This window comes from Balaenoptera acutorostrata, chromosome 3, assembly GCF_949987535.1.
Source record: "Balaenoptera acutorostrata chromosome 3, mBalAcu1.1, whole genome shotgun sequence".
Classification (NCBI taxonomy): Eukaryota; Metazoa; Chordata; class Mammalia; order Artiodactyla; family Balaenopteridae; genus Balaenoptera; species Balaenoptera acutorostrata.
In genome coordinates this window covers 51,477,868-51,500,871 of record NC_080066.1, presented here as the reverse complement: position 1 = coordinate 51,500,871, position 23,004 = coordinate 51,477,868, and the positions used below count along the sequence as shown (strand labels likewise).

At 43.9% G+C, this 23,004-nt stretch overlaps 1 protein-coding gene across 2 annotated transcripts in view; it reads left to right on the top strand.

Annotated features, from left to right (window-relative positions):
- The window catches only part of IGF1R (insulin like growth factor 1 receptor), a 313,412-nt gene that overhangs the window by 232,263 nt on the left and 58,145 nt on the right, over positions 1–23,004 (top strand). For both annotated transcript variants that reach the window (XM_057543127.1, XM_057543128.1), the window contains exons 3-5: positions 13,745–14,057; positions 17,819–17,967; positions 21,042–21,186. In XM_057543127.1, the coding sequence (XP_057399110.1) occupies positions 13,745–14,057; positions 17,819–17,967; positions 21,042–21,186 (607 nt within the window). The remainder of the gene's footprint in view (positions 1–13,744; positions 14,058–17,818; positions 17,968–21,041; positions 21,187–23,004) is intronic.

Here is a 23,004-nt window from a genome sequence, read left to right as displayed (position 1 = left end):
ATGGTCCAGTTCTCCAAAAACTGATTCTCATAAGGTTTGTGTGGTAATTCTGTTAACCAGAATGTACGATTATCTGGGATACGCTGTTGCCCCTTCTCTCGCTATAACAGAGTCTACTGTACTTTGAAAGTCTAGTGGATCTTTTGTGGTTTCTCCACAGTAGTAAAAATAATTTAACTTCAGGAAGTGGGGCCAGCGATCAGATTAGATAGCGGAAAAGAATAATGTGGCATTCTAGCATAGCATATACTCTGAAATATATGTTTACAAGTCCAAAAGTATGCCATCAGGAAGTAACAAGATCAAAGGAAAAACGACCAGAGAGGCTAGAGGGTAATAAATCACTCGAAAGTTGTGATCTGTAGTGGTTGCTATTCATGCTCCTTGGATAGATTTAATTACAGAAGGACGGGGGGAGGGCTGGGCAGGCATTTTTCTCTCTAGTCACCTAAAAAAATTTTGCAAGGCACAATGCTATGTTTAAAAAGCATAGACATCTTTAAGGGCTCAAACAAATTTAAATATATGGTCAAAACTTAAGCTCCCAAGAAGAAAATGGACCAAAGACATTAAGAGGCAGTTCCTTCAAAAGGTACTGCAGGGGCTTCCCTGGTGGCGCAGTGGTTGAGAATCTGCCTGCCAATGCAGGGGACACGGGTTCGAGCCCTGGTCTGGGAGGATCCCACATGCCGCAGAGCAACTAGGCCCGTGAGCCACAACTACCGAGCCTGCGCGTCTGGAGCCTGTGCTCCGCAACAAGAGAGGCCGCGATAGTGAGAGGCCCGTGCACCGCGATGAAGAGTGGCCCCCGCTTGCCACAACTAGAGAAAGCCCTCGCACAGAAACGAAGACCCAACACAGCCAAAAATAAATAAATAAATAAATTAATTAATTAAAAAACTACTCCAAAAAATTGACCCATGACCTAAATAAAAAAAAAAAAAAGAGGTACTGCAATGGCCACCGGTGGGTGGGTGGGAATCCAGGTGACCCAAGGGACCCAACTTTACTAGCAGCCACAGAACTGAGATGAGATACCTATTTCCCCTTCTGACATTAAGAAAGAAAGAAAAAAATGCGATCAGGGGCCATTTTCCCCTCTTTTTACGGAGGTGTACCCCCATAGAGGCTGTAGCAAAGAAAGTACTACGGTCTCCATTTTTTTTTTTTTTCAAAAGGGGTTTCTGAAGGGGCTTTGCAAAATTGTGAGGTCATTGGCCAGGTGTGTATCCTCCCAAGGAGGCAGCTTTGGAGGAGTTTGTTCAACACTTGTGAAGAGGCTGCACCACAATTCATCTACGTGTACAGGTGTGCATGTACGAATCTAGATTCCACACATACGGTAAAAATCTGCCTCCGTAGAGAGCTCATTCTTTTATCACTGTCTCCTGGTAAATGGTTCTGTTATTGTCGACAAAACTTTATCCATAACATTGCTGGTTTCTAAATAGTAGTTTCCCTGTGAGTGGCTGCCTTCATTTGATTCATTTAAATTATGTTGACATAAATATTTATGTATGTGGAAAGGGGCTTTTGCATGTGTTGTTGAAGCATTGTACCTTTTGGACTAACAATATCTACCAAAATAAATAGGCAGAAGGGAAGTGTGTTGCCACAGCCATATAGCATGGAGCTCCTCACGGGCATGTGTGGTAGGCAGACTATCAGTAGCAATGATACTGGTCAACACCAGCAAGGCGTGTAATTGCCCAGAAATGGGCCCTAACACCGGTTTTAAGAGATGCAGCCAAAACCACAAAGCTGGAGGCCTCTCCCTCTGAGCTTGGTCTCCACTTGGACGAAACAGCCCCCAATTTGTCCCTACGGGACACAGGCCTGCCTTGTTTGGAAATCAGCAAAGTTTAGGAGCCCACAATACCTCTCATAACTCTGTGTACAGTAACAGAGAGTGGAAATAGGGCTGTGAGCATGAACAAGCAGACAAGTTATAAATATAGAATACTCTCTCAATTCCTCTTCAGTTAGTCATGAAGGGACAGTGTGAGTTTTATAAACTTATAAGGAATATACAAACAGTTCCAAATTTAAAATAACTTGGAGTAATTTTTAAGTGTGTGAAAAGAATATTTTTTCCACCCTGTCCATTTAAGCATCTGTGACAGCCAGTAGTAAGTGATTGCTGTCCTTATGTGCTCATGCCCGGTGGTCACAGAACTGGGGAAGAGTTTCAGAAGAATCACCCATTGTGTGGTGATGTCTCTCTTCTTCTTTTTTGAGAAAGACTCAAAAAAAGGTGGAGGAGGGGTTGTGAGTTGTGTGTGAGAGACACTCTGTGTGCTCCTATGTGGAGAAGCGGGCACAGCTCCCAGAGCAGGGGTAGGTCCTGCCTGGACACCTGGAGTGCCCCCCACCCTCTTTCTTTGATTTTCCTCCCATTAGAAGTCTGTATTTCTAAAATTTTTATATAGGCTTTGAATATGAGTTTAGAAGAAAATCTCGTTGATTTTAAAGTACATTAGGATGGTTTGACTTTCTAAAAAGAATATTCTGTTTTATAAACATAAAAGGAGTGGGAAGTCAAGTCCTCCCTCCCCTCTTAATATCTGAATTTATTCCTTTCCTTTTCCCTCACCCCCATCTACGGAGGCCCTTCTGTGATGCAGCATCAACTTCATTTGCCAGGCCCTTCTATAGAGATTAAGATCATTAGGATATTTCCTACTCCATCAGGCATAGCAGGTAGGAGGGTCACCGACTTGGGGAACCTTCCTCCACAGACTAGGTGGCTTTTCCTCTTTTTTCCTAGTATCAGAGGATGACACAATTTAGTCAGTTTGACAGGTTCAAGTCTTTCTTCCTTTAAAATAAATCCAGACCGTGAATAGATTTGGGAGTCCAAATGGGCCTTTCCATCAACTTCTGACTGACGTGCCTGTGATTTTGTCACTACACGTGAATAGAAGGACTTCAGGGCTAATGTGGCCACTTGTGGAACATGAAAGTCTAAATTTATGGAAGAAAATGCAGGGGAATGAAGTACTGACACACGCCACAACACGGATGAACCTTGAAAACGTTATGCCAAGTGAAAGAAGCCAGATATAAAGGGTCACGTAGTGTATGATTCCATTTATATGAAGTGTCCATAAGAGGCAAATCTGTAGAGACAGAAAGTAGATTACTGATTGCCTGGGGCTGAGAGGGGAAGGGGGGTGAGGGAGGTGGCTAATGGGTAAACAGTTTCTCTTTGGGGTGATGTTCGCACAACTTGGTGAATATGTTAAAAGCCTTCAATTTGTACACTTTAAATGGGTGAAACTGTGTATGAGTTATATCAGTAAAGCTGCTATAAGAATTGTGAAGGAAGAAAAAAATCACAACACCCACAGTAACCAAAACCAGCAGCTTAGCCAAAGGAAGATTCCTGGACTGCCCTCTGCTTTTCACTTAGTTTTTGGTGTTAATTGTAATCCTGCATTGAGTCTTTGCATTGATGGCTGCTCTTTCTTTACTCTTACTAATTAGCTATTGACATTTTTATTTAATAATGGTGTCCTGTATAACTTTCCTCCTGGTTTCTTAGTTGCCTTTTTTCTTTTTCTTCTGTTTTCTCAATAGTCTGCCCAGCACTGCTTATTAGATCCTGGAGACTTCAGTGACCCAATGGGTACTTTCTGTAGGCGATCATTTCTTTTGCTCATTAATGAAATCTTCACAGATGCCTTTAGTAGCCAGTATGAAACGTTTTCCCAAACGTCGTAGCTTATCTTGTGCACCTTGTATACAAGTCAGTAGGGATCTACTTGGAACTTGGCTATTTCTGTGAGCCTAGATTATATTTGTTTATGTGCCTAACCAAGGGGAAGGCACAGAACTGTTTTTTCTTCTCCTTCATGACCAAGGTTGCAGTCTTGCTGAGACATAGGAATTGGTGAAGAGAATGAACTCTGGTTTATCTAATCTCATGAGTAAGACTTGTTTGGGTGAAAAGGGTTCTGTGGGTCATTGAGTCTCCCTGGGTCTGGCTGGTCTGGCTCCTGATAACACAGTCACTTATATGTAGTTGCCTTTGCCCCACAGAATGCACCCCAAGTGTCCACTACAGGAGCTGCTGCTTCACTATTGCAACTAAGCGGTGACCATTGCTGATAAACTCGACAGGGCTTAGCCTTGCTGGAAGAATGTCCTTGAGGGTTCTAATTGCTGTAACTCAATAAATAAAGAAAGCTTAGTGGGTACATGCGATCTCCTTAATATCACCTTGACGCTTTACCCTTTTCCAGAGCATCATGTTTTGTGAGTTTTGTCCTTCCTCCAGACTAAGTGGTTCACCTCAGGGAGAAGAAAAGGATGTTGGGACTGGTGATTTATTTTTTCCTGATGGATGCAGGCTTACAGAGAAAAGTGGCATGAGAAGAACTCCCTAGCCCTTTGCTTTTGGGCAGCAGAGCCTGGCTAAAACATCATGCCACCATGGATCAGAGCAGGGGAAGAGCCTGTGACCCAGTCAGATAGATCTGGGTTTGAAGCCCGGGTTTACAGCTTAACAGTTATTCACTTGGACAATTAATAGCCCTGGACAATTATTAAATCTCTGTGCCTCCATGTGGGTATCTACAAATGAGGATAATGATACTGACCCCATATAATTATTAACATTAAGTTAAACAATATGTATAAGATTGAGTCCTGTATTTAGACTCAAATTGCATTCAAGAAGGAGAGACTCCAGCAGTTATTGTGAAAGGAGAACAGGAATGGTAGGTGATTAGAAGGTCGGAATGAGCTAGCTCAGTGTGACAGTGGGAGTTATCTCGAAGGTCATACAGAGAGCCCCTGAGTGTGCTGAGTGTGGTCATGGAAGACCACCACTGGTCTCAGTGTCCTCGTATTCCACACTGTGGAGACTACTTCTGCAGTGTTAGGGTAGATTGGGGACAGGTGTTAAGGAGCAGTGATGTTCATATACGTTGCATGAGCTGTGGCTTGAGTATTGCCTTCAGAAGGAGGCAGGGATCACCGTCTTGGAATTTTGAGTCTGAGCAGTTGGAAGTCTGACGTGTGCAAGAAACCATCCACCTCCCCTGAGTATCAGACACCTGAACGAGGCCTGGGGAGAGCACCATTCTGGGTGGGGCTAAGGAGGAACTTGGTCAAGATGGGTGCCGTCCGGCAGTAGCACTTTCTCTAAGGGAAAGAACTCCCTTCAACGTTGCTTTAAGGCTCACCTAGGTTTTTGAAGAGCAGCACCTCAGGCATGGGATGATGACCTCTTAACTTCCTTTCAACTCTGAGGATCCAGGGTTCGATGAAAGGCAGAACATGGCTGCAGGAGTCCTGGTTGCATTTGAACTGGGGCAGATCTAAGGGTCCTGGGAGCTTCTTGCAAGAGGGTCTCTGCTCCTGCAAGTTCTGAAGTGTCCCTGCCACCCCACAGCCCCTCAAAAGAATGTGAAGGTTGAAGAAGACAGGTGATAGGAGACGAGTGATGAGGAGGGAAAGTATGTCACTCCTGCCCCCTCTACGTACCCCAGTATTGCAGAAAGTCCATCTGCTGACACATTCTTGTGTCAGGACTCTTCCTCTTAGGAAGGAAGCTGACTCAAAACTGAGTCGTGGAAACCCCTTCAAAGATCGCAAGGAGGAACTCGTCTGTACACTCTGGTCTTGGGAGAAAATGAGTGCTTTCAGGCTCACTACATTAATAGGTTCGGGAACCATGGCCCCCCCCTTTTACTAACCAGCCTCTCCAGGCTCACTGAGAGCTCTGTTCTGGGACCTTTCTGCGTGCCCCTGGGTGCCTTCCCCAAACTCTGTTGCTGGCGCTAACCCTTTCTGCTTCGAACAGAGAAACTGAAGTATCTTCAGGTTCTAACCATTACATTGTCTCTTAGTCTGGCCACTACTGTGGTATTAATAGAATGTTTTCTCCTACACAGGAGGTGGTTTCTTTTGGCTTTGAAAAGAGAAATGTTGTTGCAGATGCAACTTTCCTTTCTGAATGTTTAAGATACCAGGGTTACCACTGAATTCGGCTTAATGGCTATAGTTTTCCAGGCAGAAGCCAGTTGAAGTTGTTGGAAACTCCGCCCGGGATTTCTAGGCAGTGGTTCTCTGGAGTTTTACAGTAGCAGTTTCTCAAGATGTCAAGAAACTTGACAGATTCTTCTTGTCTTCTTTTTGAGAAAATTGTGCTTTACTCATTATATATATGTACAATTTATAAATATGTATACACATTCATACATATGCGTGTGAGTGGAGCTCACACACAGTTGTGCCAGGTTTATTTTCGTTTTATTTCATGTGTCTAAACATTTTCGTGTAAGCTTGCTTTTCCATCCTAGCTGACGTATTTATAGAACTCCAGACTAATACACTGGGGTGAAATGTAGCTTCTCCCTGAGCCTGAGAAGCCTCGCTGCTCCTCACCTCTCTGCCCCTTTGATGGGTGTCTCCGCTTGGAGTGATGGGTCAGGAGGAATGCGTGTGCATGAGGTCAGAAGGCAGGAGAGATCGAAGATTATTTCACAGGATGAAAGGCCGTGGGCTCCCTGGCCTGAGGTGGGTTTTGCCTGACCCCTCTGCAGTCCATCATGGCTCCTGGAGATGGGATACCCTTTCTGTCCAACTGGAACATCCAACCAAGGTGGTTCACCCACCTTCTTTGCGGAAAGGACCAGCGTGGAGCTCCAAAAGGAGCAGGGCCTGCAGGCTTCAGAAGCAGCCCTGAAGGTGAGGCTCTCTTTCAGCACTGGTTGATTTGATGCTCAAAGAGAAAGCAGTGGGGCCCAACCTCCTCTTTAGGTCCTTGGTATGATGTTTGTGTGGCTTATAAGAAGAAGTCCATAAATATAGTATTATCATTACTTAAACCTGAACCTTGTCTGTCAAGGAGGGCGGCAGGGAGGGGTAGCAACATGGGACCCACAATTCACAGGTGAATATATGGAAATCCACTTGAGTGGGTTATTTTAAAAGAGTGGAGGTATATGAAAGGAGCAAGGACTCTAGTGGGTGCTGCCGGGCCCCCATGGGTGGTGGTAGCCTGGGGATTCTGTCCTGGGTCCTGTTGGCGCTCCTCAGATGTCCCTCCCTCCCAGTCTCCTCTGCATCTGTCTGCTGACCACGCCCCATGATGTTACATCCAAGCAGCCCATGCCAGGCATTTCCATTTGGACGTGTGCAGAAAACAGCACATCCCGAACAGAACCAATCTCTCTCTACCCCTGCTGGGGGAAAAAAAAAGTAATTCATCACATGAATCTGCCTGCTTTTCCCCATCTGTGCTGCTGCCCCCTTAGTCTGGGCCGCTGTTGGTGCTTGCAGAGATGGCGACCGTGGCCCTGCAGGTCGTCCTTCCATTTTCTTTTCCACTTAGCAGCCAGAGTGATCCTTCGAAAATGCATATCTGCTCATGTGACTGCCTGTTTAAAATCCTCAAACAGCATCTCTTTTCTTTTAAGAATGTGCCAAACTCCTATCCGTGGGTTGAAAGGCCCTTCTTGTGGCTCTCTGCCTCCATCTCCCCATCTTTCCTCCCAATCTCCCGCCCCCCCACCCAGGTCCCAAAGTCTGGGTCCTGCAGTCATGCCGAGTCTGGTTCTCTGCCCTCGCTCCCCGTCAGCCCTGCCATCACCCCCATGCACCTGCTAGCTCCTACTGGCCTTTCAAGCCGGGTCCTGGTGGTCCCTTCCCCTGGGAAGCCCTCCTTACTGGCCCTTTGCTTGCCCCTCTCATATTCCCACTGCTCATCCTCAGGGGCTGGGCTGTCTTACCTGCTGAGCCTGCAGGACCGGGTCTAGGGCCTGGCTGATGTATTTAACAGTCAAAGGAGCCTTTCTCATCCTCAGCTGTGGCTCAGTGCTCTCTGGAGGAGAATGCCGACAGCCTTGGGTAGACTTCTGGCTGTGCTTGGGGGGTGGGGGGCTGCTGTGAGTTCAGTTGACCCAGCTGGGGTTTCCCTCCCTCTCCTCCCCTGCACCCCACAGTGTCTGATGGAATCAGTTTCTCTCCTGGCTGGGCAAGAAAACCACAAAATCTCTCTGGACCACATGTCTCTCTGATGTACTTGGGAAGTCAAAGTGTGCTTTCCTGGAGTTAGCAGCAGTTCACCTTAATGCATAGTGTTGCTTGTCTCTTAGGAAAGACATCCTCTTTTTATGTGGAACAGTGATGTGTCCCTTAGGGTACCCAGAAGTACCTGAGAGGACCTTATACCAACCTGTATTTTGATTCAGAAGCTTGACCTTATTTCAACATCCATGAACTGGTTCTATCCTTTAGAAATTATGTGGGATATGTAAAAGAGATAGCTAGTGGGAAGCAGCCGCATAGCACAGGGAGATCAGCTCAGTGCTTTGTGTCCACCTAGAGGGGTGGGATAGGGAGGGCGGGAGGGAGACGCAAGAGGGAGGAGATATGGGGATATACGTATATGTATAGCTGATTCACTTTGTTATCAAGCAGAAACTAACACACCATTGTAAAGCAATAATACCCCAATAAAGATGTTAAAAAAAAAAAAAAGAAATTATTTGGGATAGAATGTTTGTGTTTTTTGAAGTTGTGTGGCTAAGTGGCCCCTTTTCCATTTTTTGTTCCGTGTGAAGAGGATGAGTTCTCCATCTTCTCTTCCAAAATATGCTTTTAAAAATAGTTTCTCTGAGGTAAAGATTGTTAAAGAGCTTATTGGCAAGTACAGAAAGAAAGGTTTTAAAATCCCTAGAAAGAATTTAATAAATATAAGGACTCAGGGAAGGAGGAAGAGAGTTAAAGGTTGATGTATGTGACATTTTTGCTGTCCCCCAAAATGAAGAAAATGAGCTTTTAAATACAGTGCCTCATTTTTATGGGATTGTGACCCTGAACGAATCCTTTTAGTGTAGATGTGGGACCTGTCGTTAGCTTTTCCAACAGTTTACATAGGCGTTCGTTGTTATTATTGGTCATTGTAAAAATTCCAATGGATAGAAAGATCTCATGGGAAAAATCAATTTGCTTTCCCCCCTGTGTATTTGTTAATTTATAGCACCTTCCATTTTCCTTTTATTTTTAAAAGTAGAAATGCCTTTCATCATGCTAGGTGTGCTCCTTATTCATGGAAGCCAGGGAAGAAGTTCCCTTCCTTTCTCCCTGAGCTCTGTAATTGGAAATTTGGTAACTGTACTAAATTTTAAGTTTTGGCACTCGTGTGGAGCAGCCATCCGTCTGCTGGCGAGACACACTGCCCGGGGCTTTTCAAGAAATCCCTTAATAGTCCTGAACACTAATAATATTTATATACATTGAGATGAGGCAAAATTTACAGCGGGCTTCTGGGGCTGGCTCCAGGACTCTCTAATCCTGAACTTCCGCGGGCTCCCCTGCCTCCCTCCCAGAGTCCTCTCAGGTCGTGCTGCAGCCAGGGGAACACTGGCTTCCATCCCTGGGGTTTGTCCTCCAGCAAATAGTCACCTTTCTCTCCCTCTCCCCATCACACCCCTTTTTTTATTCCCCCAAAGCCTTTGATACATGTTTGTGCACAGTTGCATCATGTGATGTAGAAGATTTGTGATCTTGATTTGTGATCCCTTTAAGAGGAATTGTTCCATCTTTAAAGAATAGGATTTTACCTAATTTAAGCTTTACTGAAATTCCTTCTGAAGTAGCTCCTATTGCTGAAACAAAACCCTAATTCCCTAGCCTGTGTGCTGCTTGTTGCAAGAACAGACTGACGGTGCAATTCTAGTAATGCACCTCCGGAGGGGGCGGGGGGGGGCGGTTTGCAATGGACCACTGCCCAGAGATGCTGTTTCAGTGGAATGGGGAATGGAATGCAAAACATATCTACAGATATTTTGTCAGTTTTTTTTTTTTTTTTCTTTCTCGTACTGGAAATGCCCAACATTTATGTTTGAGTCTAAGCAAGTGCACAGGGGCATTTTTCTATTCTTTTAAATGCTCTTAGTTTTTAATACTACATTAATAGCTTTTTAATATTGATGTCTGCTACTCGTCATTTTATATAGCATTTCATTTAAATTGTAAGCAAGGAAAGAAGCGTTTTACAAGTAGATATTGTTCCCAGTTAGTCTCTGATGATGATCGTAAGATTCTTAATCAATTTTCCTTCCTCCAAACACAAAGCCTGGTGGTGGCTGATGGCTAATGAGCAGCTCCGGGGACTTCAGTGCTCTGAATGGGGTGTGTGCTCAATCGGCAGGTTTGTGATGTGACACCGTGAGCGTGGTTTCTACAGCTAGTTTCATTTTAACTATGTGAACCTCACAGATATATTATATTACATGAACTTTGTAGGGACAACATAACATTTCTCCTCTGGCTTCATCCCTCTTCTTTTAGCTCTGCCCCCTCTGGTCATCATAAGCCTCTGTGTTGCTGCCAGATGACCTTTCTAATATGAAAATTAGACCATGTTGCTCTCCTGCCCAAAAGCTTCAGTGATGCCATTGTCCACCAAAGAGCCGAAACCCCTCAGACAGGCCTACAATGCTTCTTTGAGCTGCCCCCCTCCTCTCTCCCAGCATCGCCTGTTACTGGACCCCTGCCATCTTCACGAGCACCCAGTTCTCCCACCCCAGCAACTCAGTTGCTTTTACACACATTTACATGTGATTTCATCTGTGTTATTCTTATCCTCCTCAGCTTTCAGCTTTCAGCTCCAGCCTCCACACCTCTGTGAAGCTTTCCTGGGAACCCAGGTGCCCAGGGCAGGCTGTGCACCACTACACACTCCTATTCTTACCTGGTGTATTGTCCATCTCTTCAGAACAGGGTCTGGCACACAGGTGCAGCGCACATTCAATACATAGTTGCTAAGTGGATGGTTAAATGAAGGATAGGCAAACTTAAGTTCTCTTGTTTTTAGTTTAAAAACTTGAACTTAAGGGTTTGCAATTTTATTGTTTCTTTAGATCTTGGGCATTGAAGTTACTTCTGTAATGGATATATTTGAACTTAAATAGTCATTTAATCTATGTGATTATTAGATTAAGTGTGAGATTTGAGAGTAAAGTGTGTGGTGTGTGTGTGCATTTACTGCAAATACACTAAGCTTGTACATTCAAATTGGTGTTATCAACTTCAAGATGATCCCCTTGGTAGACTGTATATGTATCCCAACATTTTAGGAGCTCCTACAACAACATACCTTCTTGGTGTGACTAGAGATCTTTACTCCTTGTAATCTGTTGGGTAGATTAGTTTTTGGAAACAGGCAGAAATCATTGAGAGGCAATTCTGGTAAACAAAAATGACATAGACCAACAGGAACAGTCTTCTTCTTTGCTTATATTATACATTGGCTCTGAAGACACTTCTCAGTTGGGATTCGTTCAGTTGCATCTAACAAATAGCAGGTGTTTAAACAGGACACAAGTTTATTTCTTATTCATGTAAAGAAGTCTAGAGGTAAGCAGTCCAGGGTTAGCCTACTGGCTATGCAGTCATGAAGGACCAAGTTCCTTTTATCATGCTCCACTGTTCTTTTTTTTTTTTTTAATAGATTTTAATGAGTTGTTTTTTTAATTAATTTATTTATTTATTTATTTATGGCTGCTTTGGGTCTTCGTTGCTGCATGTGGGCTTTCTCTAGTTGCGACAAGTGGGGACTACTCTTTGTTGCGGTGCGTGGGCTTCTCATTGTGGTGGCTTCTCTTTTTGCGGAGCATGGGCTCTAGGCGCGTGGGCTTCAGTAGCTGTGGTACGTGGGCTCAGTCGTTGTGGCTCGCGGGCTCGGTAGTTGTGGTGCATGGGCTTAGTTGCTCCGCGGCATGTGGGATCTTCCCGGACCAGGGCTCGAACCCGTGTCCCCTGCATTGGCAGGCGGATTCTTAACCACTGCACCACCAGGGAAGCCCCTCCACTGTTCTTAATGGGTCACCTCATGGCCCAAGATGGCTGCTTCAGCTTCAGGCATTACACCTGCATTCCAGCCAGCAATGAGGAGGAAAGATGTACCCCCTCTGTTTTAAGGACTCTTCTGGGAAGTTCCACCCCAAAAGTTTTCTAGCATCTCACTGGCTAGAACTTAGGTCACTTCTAGCTACAAGAGAGACTGGGAGATATAATATGTAGCTGGGTGGCAAAATGCCCAATTAAAAATCAAGGTTTTATTACCAAAATAGATAAGAATAAATAATGGAAGGCCACCTCTTTGTCTCAGCCAAAAATGATCAGAGAAGAAACTTGCAAAATTATTTTAAGCCTGACAGTATCATGAGAATTTGTCTGTTTCTTCTGAGGTGATAGTATTCATTTGAATGTCCAGGTTCTGATACCTGTTTTTAAATGCACCTCTTGGCAGTAAAATAGGTACTCCTCCATGCAGCTAGTGGATGTGTAAATTGGTACCACCTTCCCAGAGGACAGTTTGAACCGGCAAGGCTAACTCTGGAAATTGATTCTACTGAAATAATTAAGAATTCTCATGAAGATTGAGTGCTCATTGTACTAATAAAATGTTGGCAATAAATGAAATGTCTAATAGTAGGAGACTGATTATAACTTACGATACACTGTGTTATGGCATGCAACACAGCTGTTAAATTATTGTCGAATTCACAGTATGTTATGCCAAAAAATGCTTTCAGAATGACTTGATCCATTTTTATAGATATTTATATTTATATGTGCATGCACATGCATAGGAAATGATCTGGGAGGGTCTCCATGGAGGTACTGATAAGATGACATTGTGGTCAAGCGGACTAGATATTCTATGTATTTTCTTATCTATGATCTCTGATTTTTTCATTTTTTTTTATTATAAAGAAAATAATAGAATCTTCACTAAATAATGCATGTCAGAGTCAATAATATACATATTTAAATAATTTTGTGTTGTTTTCCAACTCAAGGAAAAAGTAGGAAGTATATAATGCAAACCAGATTTCATATTTTGTTGACTTATACTTTATTTGCTAGTAAGGCGAACAGCCCCTAGAGTGTGATCCTTACAGCATCGCTATGGAAATAAATGCCAGCTCATCTATTTGGGACAAAAATTGTGGATCTCTTGTTTTTAGACACTGCTTTCACTTAACTTTAGCATAGAGGGGCTCAGAGTAGGTAGTTTGTAATATCCTATGGTCCTCTGGGCTCGAGACACTGCCCACCCACCCACTTTCTTATATTTGAGAATTACCATCAGACATGGGGACTTCTCTGTGGTATATTAGGTTGAGATATCATTGTTTATTTGGGGTAAGACCTTTGATATGATACAAGCATGCACAAACTTTTCTAAAGCTATTTTGTCAGCCTGAATGGTATCATCTTTAGCATATTCTAGCTTAATCATTTCAAAAATAAATGAGCATTTCTGCACACTAAGGCTTTTCAAGATATTTCAATAAGGAACATACACAAAATGCAGATTAAGTAGCGCATATAATGCCTTCTAAGGTAATAATAAACTGTATTGTCCACATAGGACTTCCACGGTATCACGCATGCCACAGGTAACCTTCCAAGATGGGTATTATTACCCCATTCTGTAGATGAGAAAAGAGAGGATCAAGGTCAAAGATGGTAAGGACTCCTCCAAGACCAAACATAGTCAAATAGGAGAGGCTAGATATTAAACCCTGCTCACCTGACTCCAAACGCAGAGTATTTGCTCCCTACCTTAATGAAATTCTCAATATGTAATACCGTTGATTCAAGTCCAACGCCCAGTGACGTTCCATTTGGGGATCGCGTGTGTGGTTGGTGGGTTGGATTGTGCCAGGTGGAGCGATCTGGCTCTCAGCCGACCTCACACCCTGCCTGTCACCCACAGTGTGCCCGAGCGCGTGCGGGAAGCGGGCGTGCACGGAGAACCACGAGTGCTGCCACCCCGAGTGCCTGGGCAGCTGCAGCGCTCCCGACAACGACACGGCCTGCGTGGCCTGCCGCCACTACTACTATGCCGGTGTCTGTGTGCCCAGCTGCCCGCCCAACACCTACCGCTTCGAGGGCTGGCGTTGCGTGGACCGTGACTTCTGCGCCAACATCCCCAACGCTGAGAGCAGCGATTCCGAGGGCTTCGTGATCCACGATGGCGAGTGCATGCAGGAGTGCCCGTCGGGCTTCATCCGCAACGGCAGCCAGAGGTCAGTGTTGGGGCCCGGGGGGCAGAAAGGTTGGTGCTGCCAGTGGCTCCGTCCGGGTGGGACCCTGGGGAGGTTAAGGGAGAGGGGCCACTGCAGAGGGCTGGTATAACTTCAGCTTCTGATGACTCTAAGAGCGATGGGGAGATTTTTTGGTTTGAAAGCCTACTGCCTGGCCGTTTGGAATTAAGTACCTGATTTGTGGGCTCAGGTCCCTGGAGGTCACTGACCCCCTGTGCACATGCAGGGCTGCCACCCCAGCAGCAGGCCGGTGGGGGAGACTGTAGGTTGAGGTTTTCTCACCCCCAATGCTACTCAACACTAGACCAGTGAAGGCTTTGGGAGTGCGGGAAGGAAGACACGGCAAGCCCACCAGCATCCTTAAGGCAGTGAGCAGGCCTCCAAAGTCTCTTAGCACTGGCTCCCGTCCTGCCTGAACTAGCTGCCGCTACGAGCAAGCAGTGTGTTCCATCAGCACCTCTTACACACACACGCACCCTTCACCCTCCCTCAGTTTTCTCTGTCTCTCTCATTTTGCTTCCTGAACATTGAGACTTCTCTTGGGAAGCAAAGAAGTTCCTTACGGCAAACAGCATCCCTCTTGTGCATGCCAGCTGGACTTCTGTGAATTTGTCATTGGTTTTAAGTTTTTGAAAGAGCAATGCCAGAATTGTTACAAAATACAGGACTATAACCCTGGAAGCAAGAGGAGACTAGAGATTTGGGGATGCTGTTCCCTCCTCTGGAGCAGAGCAGAGAACTCTCAGGAGAGAGTAGTTCTGTTGTAATGGACTAAATGCCTACTTCATGATCAGCACCAGAGGATCCTTACGTTTCGAGGTTCTTCAAAATAAAACTATTCTACAAATATAAAATACCATTGGAAAAGGAAACATTCATTTTGAGTATAACGTGTAACTTCCCTTCTGTTTCTGCAAACCTCATCAAGCAAGTCTTAGTAAAGGGGAATCTGTTTCTGGTGTAATATTTGGAGATGTTGCTCCTTCCTTAGGCTTAACTTCAAGTCAAAGGTAAAGCTCACATTACTTCATAAAATTAAATGTAGAGCTTTCTACCTGTCATCATTTCTGTAACCATTATTATAGTAAAAGTTACTTTAAATACTTTAAAATGGTAAATGTGCCAAGGGTGCCAGTGAACTGGAGAGTATACATATTCCACCCAAAATAAGTCTGCCACATTTTACTCACATTTTATTGGCAGCCCTAGAACTTAAAAAGGCTTTGCCAGTACCCTGGGCAGTGCCTGGAACCCAGTTAAGGCTCAGCCACAGTTCCTCCCCAGGGGTGGGGGCCAAGATGAGGCAGCTGGTGCATGGCCTTGGGTCATAACTTCTTTGCCTTTTGGGTGTGTTTCCTGTGGTGTCTGGAGGCATTCAGTCATCTGCAGCTGCCAGAGTAGCGGGCAAAGTGGGGTGTGCTGTGCACTGTGACAGTTTCTTCTACTGTAATTCATTCTTCAAAGAATTGAGCTGTTATTTTTCCTACCAATGCTTACAGTCTGTTCAAAGCTACAGATCTCCCTTTTACACTTTAAAATAAAATGCCATCAAGAACTAATAAATCCCCCTCTCAGCCTTTAAGGCCTATTTGACACTTACTTTAAAATATTTATTTTTTAATACTGTGTATACCCTCTCTGTACCAGAATGGATTTGAGGATGCTTAAACTATCAACATGTAATCAGAGCACTTTCTTAGAAAAACATTTTTTTTTAAGTGCTGGATGATTCCTAGACATTTTAAGAAAGGTGTTTGGTTCAGAAATTGCTATTTGAATAAAATGTCAGGGGGAACTAAACATACAGTTAACCTACAACCCAGAAGTTACACTCCTGAACATTTATCACAGAGAAATGAAAACTTAGGTTCCCACAAAAACAGGTACACAGTTATTTGTAGCAGCTTCATTTGTAACAGCCAAAAACTGGAAACAGCACAGATGCTCCACAATAGGTAAACAGCTAAGCAAACCGTGATCCGTCACACCATGGAATATCAATCAACAGTATAAAGAAACAAACCATTCAAACACACAGAACATGGATGGATCTCAAGGACATTATGCTGTGTGAAAAAAGCCAATCTCACAAGGTCACACACCATATGATTGCATTTATATAACATTCTCAAAATAACAACATAATAGAGATGGAGAAGAGATCAGTAGTTGCCATGAGTTAGAGATGTGGGGGCAGGGTGACGGTACGGGTAGCACAAGGGAGATGTTTGTGGTGATGGGCTAGCTGGTTGTGGTGATTACACAGGTGATAAGATGCCATGGAAGTATATGCAGGCATTGTACCTGTGTTAGTTTCTTGGTGTTGATATTGCATTATCATTATGTAAGATGGAGCCATTGGGGGAACCAGGTGAAGGGTACGCAGAACCTTTCTGTACTATTTTTGCAACTTTCTGTGTGTCTGTAATTATTTCAAAATAAAAAGTTTTTAAAAAGGGAGGTGGGGCATTATCTGGTTTGTAGGTAAATTAGAAGCAATAAAAGACCAACAAAGAGTACTGAAGAAAAGCTGCTACCTACTCTAGAAGTGAGCATGTTGAGTCTGATGTTAGAGAAGGGAGAAACCTCCGTTGCTATGGTTGGCCCAGTTCCTTTGGAAACCTTGCCTCCTGTTCTCCCAACATGAAATAAGAAAACAGTAGGGAAATTTTATTTATCTATAAGCTTTTAAACAAAACCCTTCATCTTTGCCTTAAGTATGCAGCAAGATTCAGGGTGGGGGGTACTTAATGTTAAGAGCTATAACTTACACTGTTTTCTTGACTGTTTTTCACTTCATGAAGTTTGAACAATCATTCAAGAACCATCACGTAAATAAAGTGGCTCTCCAATTCACTGTCCTATTACACACACATCCCATAATGTTGTATCATTTATTTGTTTGGAAATTGACCCAACTTTCTGTGGTTCAGCAGCTGGATTAGTGTTTTGTCCACTGTTTCCTAAATAAGGGTAGGTAAGCAGGAAAAGTGCCAGTGTCACTCACTGGTCCCTGACTGTTGGTGGTTTGTGGCATGTTCAAGATTGCCACGTGAAATAGGAGCTCATTACAAAGTAATGGAAGTTCCTTGTTTTTATTGTGTATGCAACGAAAACAACATTTGGATCAATTTACAAGTTTCTGCCAAACACTGTCCAGAAATTATTTCAGTTGTGCTTTAGCAAGAAAAGAATAGATCTGTGCTATATAGCACATGCCTTTTGGAATCTCTCATTGGACTTTGCTGGACCGCTGGCTGCAGGAGTTAGATTCCCGTTAGTGGTAGAGACTCTGCCGTCCCTTTGCTGTCCCTGTCCACTCTCCCCGTGGCTCCTCCAGGGTGTGCCAGCAGGGGCCACAACATCAGAGAACAGTTCTGTTCTTCTTGGGAGCCCCTGGTGCTTTCTTTCTGCAAGGCTGTTTCTCCCACATGGGACCAGCTGGCTCACCAGTCCCAGCCTATGATACACACATGCCTCAAGGGTGTATCATGTGTTTTGTCTGGAAACAGGCAGCACGCTTTTCCTTTGTAGGCAGTTTCTCCTTTTGGTTGCAATTTGAGTGGCTTATCCTGGGTAGGCTTGGGGATGAGAAACAGTGTGACCACTTGAATGCTTCCACCAGTTGCTTTTTGTAATGTGGACTGTAAAGACACCTAGAATAAAAGCATATCTTTACGATTTTTTTTAATGCAAAAGACAGACTCAACTCTCTGTGTTTTGGGTTGGTTTATTTTCAACAGCATGTACTGCATCCCTTGCGAAGGCCCTTGTCCCAAAGTGTGTGAGGAAGAAAAGAAGACAAAGACCATTGATTCTGTCACTTCTGCTCAGATGCTCCAAGGATGCACCATCTTCAAGGGCAATCTACTCATTAATATCCGACGCGGCAGTAAGTATTCCATCTCCCTGGAAGAGAGGGCCAGATCTCTTGGTTTTCTTTTGTTGATGCTTTTCCTACTCATCCATGACTCACAACTAAAATATGGGCCTAGAAAAACAACATGGTGCGTAAGCCTCATGCTCAATGCCCCTCCTTTGAGTTTCCCTCAGAGATAAAAAACAGATTGAAAGGCCGTCTGATTTTTAGCCATTGGCACAGCATTTATTTCTTCAGAGGGTCATCCCTCATCTTTCTTAAGTCGCATCTTACACAGGATACACACATCTCAACACGTACAAACCCCAGAAGAGACCGATGGATCAAAGGTATGACTCAGCAGTCTCCAGCCGGAGCCAAGTCCACAGAGCTTTAAGTCCAAAGAGTCTTGGTTACTTGGATATATTGAAGATACTGAGCCAGGGAAGAGTTTAATGATATCACTTTAAAATTTTATTAAGTCCAAAAGTGGCTGATCTCCAAATTTATTTCTGAGAACCAAAAGAGATAAAAGTATATGTATGTCATCATGCATTTAAAGCTTCCATCTCACCCTCTACAGGATCCCCATTATTTGCAGTAGATGGCGTTCCTGGTAACTGCATTTGTGTGAAGCATTTCCTGTTGACTTATTTGGTGATACTTTCAGTTCTGATCTGTAATTGACAAGGGCTTCTAGTAACGGTGCCTTAAATTCTTCACCACTGGAACCACTTGGTGAAGGTACTGATAATTTTGTAAGCTAGGAGAAATATAATAAGAAGGAGTTGAGGTTGAAAGGAATTTTTTTCTAATTCCTTTTGTGAAGAAGTTTTTTTCTTTTTTTTTATAGTTTGAGGGGCAAAAATGACATTTATTCTGTGCATTTACTTTTCCTTAATACTGTTTGTACAATGAGTGAGCTCTATTCTTATGGTTTAGAGATGGCAGCAACAAGTTTTCTGCTTAGTTCTTTTGAATTTTTGGATAGCCCTTGATTTTCACAACACCTTTCACTCCTCTACAACAAGAGATAACTTTGTTTCCACACAGCTAGAATTTTCTTACTTTCATGGTATTCTGAAGTTTTATTCTTTTTGCACTTACTAGATTTCTTAATTTTTAAAAGAGATTTCCTCATTCCCTAGAACATATCCTTTAAATGGCTCACCCTTCTTTTTTTCTTACATTCCTATCCTCAAGATAAAAATTTAATCCATGAATTAAATCCATGGAGAAGTATAATTTGAGGAGGAATTGGTACATATTTGCGCGTGACGATGCAATGTGCCTTCCGGTTTATAGCCACCACAGGAGATCGGTTACACATCTCATTGGAAAGGTCCTTCCTCAGCCTTGACTAGAAGGCATCAGTCCTGCCCCACGTTTATTTATTTATTTATTTTTAAATAAATCTTTCAGATTTTGACTGTGAGGATTCATTTTAATTTTATTTTTTATTTATTTTATTTATTTATTTATTTATTGGCTGCGTTGGGTCTTTGTTGTGGTGCGCAGGCTTCTCTCATTGCAGTGGCTTCTCGTTGCGGAGCGCGGGCTCTAGGCGCATGGACTTCAGTAGTCATGGCACGCAGCCTCAGTAGTTGTGGCTCGCGGGCTCTAGAGTGCAGGCTCAGTAGTGGTGGTGCACGGGCTTAGTTGCTCTGTGGCACGTGGGATCTTCCCGGACCAGGGCTTGAACCCATGTCCCCTGCATTGGCAGGCAGATTCTCAACCACTGCACCACCAGGGAAGTCCCCCGCCCCACATTTAAAATTCAGGATCTTTTCCTTGAAACATCAACTGCAGGCAACCGCTAGTCTTTACAACTTGAATTTCTCCTTCATTTCTCTTGGAAAACCATCAAGCTGTACATAAATGTAGGGTGTTACCCTGGAGGACAGTACACTTATTCTTTGATGTTTATCAATTGAAAGCAAAATAGAACCTTTTATCAACTAAGCCTTCACAAATCATACACAGTAAAATTCTGTTAGTTGAGCCATACCCAATTCATTATGGTATGTGCTATAATTTTGGCATAAGTTGAACTGAAGTTTATGTTTTTTATTTACTATGAGAAAAAAATAGGCTACAAAATTAAAGGAAATACACCTTTATACATCTTGTCATTTTTACACATCTATTAGCAATGATGTTCCCAACTATTTTATATCTGTGAGGATTATGAATGTGCATTACAGAAAACGTAGAAGCATAGAACTGAATTTTTAAAAATTACCTGCCGATAACCATTGTTAACGTTTTGGTGCATTTCCTTCCAGTCTTAGTAAGATGGAAGCTTTAAATATAGATCCCTGTATCTTAGGAACTAGAAATGCGGCAAAGGCAGTTCCTAATGAGACCGAGGAAATGTTGTTTATTTAGTCATGCCCTTGTACTTTGGAGGCAGCACTGTCTGTTGACAGAGCATATTAAAGAAGTTCCCTAGATGTGCCCGCCTTAGCTAATTGGCAGTCTGGTGTTTATGATATTACATTCTGTTAATCAGCCTGGGAGCTGCAGTACCCAGCCTTCTAGAAACTCCCCTTCCCTGGCCTTGGGGGCCCCATCCCAGGCGAGGGTGTTGAAAGCCAAGCTTAGGGAAACGCATTTTTTTTTTTTTTTTTAATGAGGATCTTGAATCAGATGCGTATGTTTGATTGATTGATTGATTGATTGATTTTGGCTGTGTTGGGTCTTCGTTTCTGTGCGAGGGCTTTCTCCAGTTGTGGCAAGCGGGGGCCACCCTTCATCGCGATGCGCGGGCCTCTCTCGTTGCGGAGCACAGGCTCCAGACACGCAGGCTCAGCAGTTGTGGCTCACGGGCCCAGCCGCTCTGCGGCATGTGGGATCTTCCCAGGCCAGGGCTCGAACCCGTGTCCCCTGCATTGGCAGGCAGATTCTCAACCACTGCGCCACCAGGGAAGCCCGGGAAACGCATTTTTGACAAGGGACAAGGGTCCTGTGAAGCCCGAGCACCTCAGTGACACCATGAAAACAAGACCCGCACTGAATTGCTCTCCACACGTGTTTGCGAGAAACCAAGTGTGTCCGCCCCGCTCACGCTTAGTGAATGCTCAGTAACACGGTCCCCCTTACCGTAGACAACATCGCTTCGGAACTGGAGAACTTCATGGGACTCATCGAGGTCGTGACGGGCTACGTGAAGATCCGCCACTCCCATGCCTTGGTCTCCTTGTCCTTCCTGAAGAACCTTCGCCAGATCCTAGGAGAGGAGCAGCTAGAGGGGTAAGTGCTCCAAATTTCACGGGCTGACATTCTCCCACCACAGAGTAAGCAACCTGCATTTTAAAGTTCTGTGTTTCTAAGGGAAGATCCCTTTCTCATTAAAAAGAAGAAGTGAAAATGACAGCAGTGTAGGCGCCCTGAGTGAGGACCCACCTCCTCACATGGGGTCTCGTGTAGTCACAATTCTCCGTCCTCAGGACTGGGTTGTGACCCACCCAGGGTTACGTGTCTGACTGTGGCCAGCAAAGCAGCAGATGGGGCTGCAGTAGGGGCTCTTTCTGCCCAAAGCACTGGGAGTGGGTCTAAAGTGCTTACCTCTCCATGAAATCATCATTTATGGGTCCCTTATCTGCCTCAGGGTGCTGTAGTCCACTATGTAAAAGCCATTCCATCTTTTCAGATGTATCAGAATATCAGAGATTTGGAGGCATATGAACAGTTCATTTTGTTACAAAGAAATCTTGATTCACAGAATTGTTTCTATTGATCAGCTTGTAGGATTTGTGCTACTGATAGAATTTTTGCCTTCTGCAGAGACGTGCTTTGTGATAAGGGTTTTAAACTAGCAGAGGCCTTTCACCAGAGGAGGAGTAAAAGCGGGTGCTTCCTGCACGCACAATTTCTCTCCAGCACTTAGCCCAGGTGTTCCTTTGCGTACATGCTTCTCTTCACCGACCCCCCCTTTAAATACAGCTCTTGCCTGGCTTTAAGCTAATGCTTTGAAATAAAAGGAGACATCCATAAATGAGTTAATTCCTTCTAAAGAGAATTTGGGGAAATAATTTAGGAAAGCAAGAGGTGGGAAGGTCATGAGAAAGGTTGTCCTTGCTGATTTATGTGCCCTGACTGGATAAAGTTACCCCATAAGGGTTTCCTTACAGCCTTCCTGCTTTTTCTCAGACACACTCTTGGTCAGTCTTAAATTCTTAAAATTCCATCATCTGATATAGCTAAAGAGAGAGGGCAGCTCTTCATTCCATCCTTGAAAAGCACACTGTCCTCCCCACTGGGAACACTGATTCTTTAGAAAAATGTCTTCCTTTTGGCGAATCCAAGGAGGCTGCCACTGTGCCCAGCCCAAGTGTCCCAGGTCACCGACATGGCAAGCCGAGGCTCTGCCAATTTGAGGTGATGGGGTTACTGTTGGTTGTATTAAATTTTAAAATGAATTTTAGCACAGTTCTTTTATTTTTTTTCCTCCAAGTAGGTTTGTGTTTCTGGAAACCCTGGTGTTGGTAAGCACTTTTGCTTTGGCGTATTGGTAAGTTTCCTGCTGCTTGAGGATACACATTCCTTTTTTTTTTTTTTTTCCAGGCTGAGCAAGTGATATACATAGAGGGGAAAGCTAACAGGAGATTTCAATTAATTTTTATTAGGAATTATTACATGATGTGATTACCTTTCAGTTGTGTGTTAACTAAAAGTGTTATGCACTTGAGTGTAGCTGAAAATTAAAGTGTGATTTTTATTTGCAAGAATATTTATGATGTATTTCTCATTATCTGAATCATGTGTAAAACCCAAAGTCCCAGTGGGGTCTTCTTACAGATATATGTCATTGCTTAGGTGTTTGGGCCACTTCCAAGCTCAGCTAAGCTTCAGGCCCCTGCCCTGCTGATAGTACTTCAGATGTCAGGGAAGGGCAATGGTGAACCTGCTGCTGGTTAGTAGCCCTTGTAGCTCTGGGGATGCTGGGCTTCTAGCCTTGGATTCCTGCCTGCCATTGTTTGGAGGCTCTCTCTTTAGATAGAGCTTGAGAACCTTGCCTCTCTTGATGGGAGCTGTGTTCTCTCAGCTGCCTTCCTCACCCATGACCAA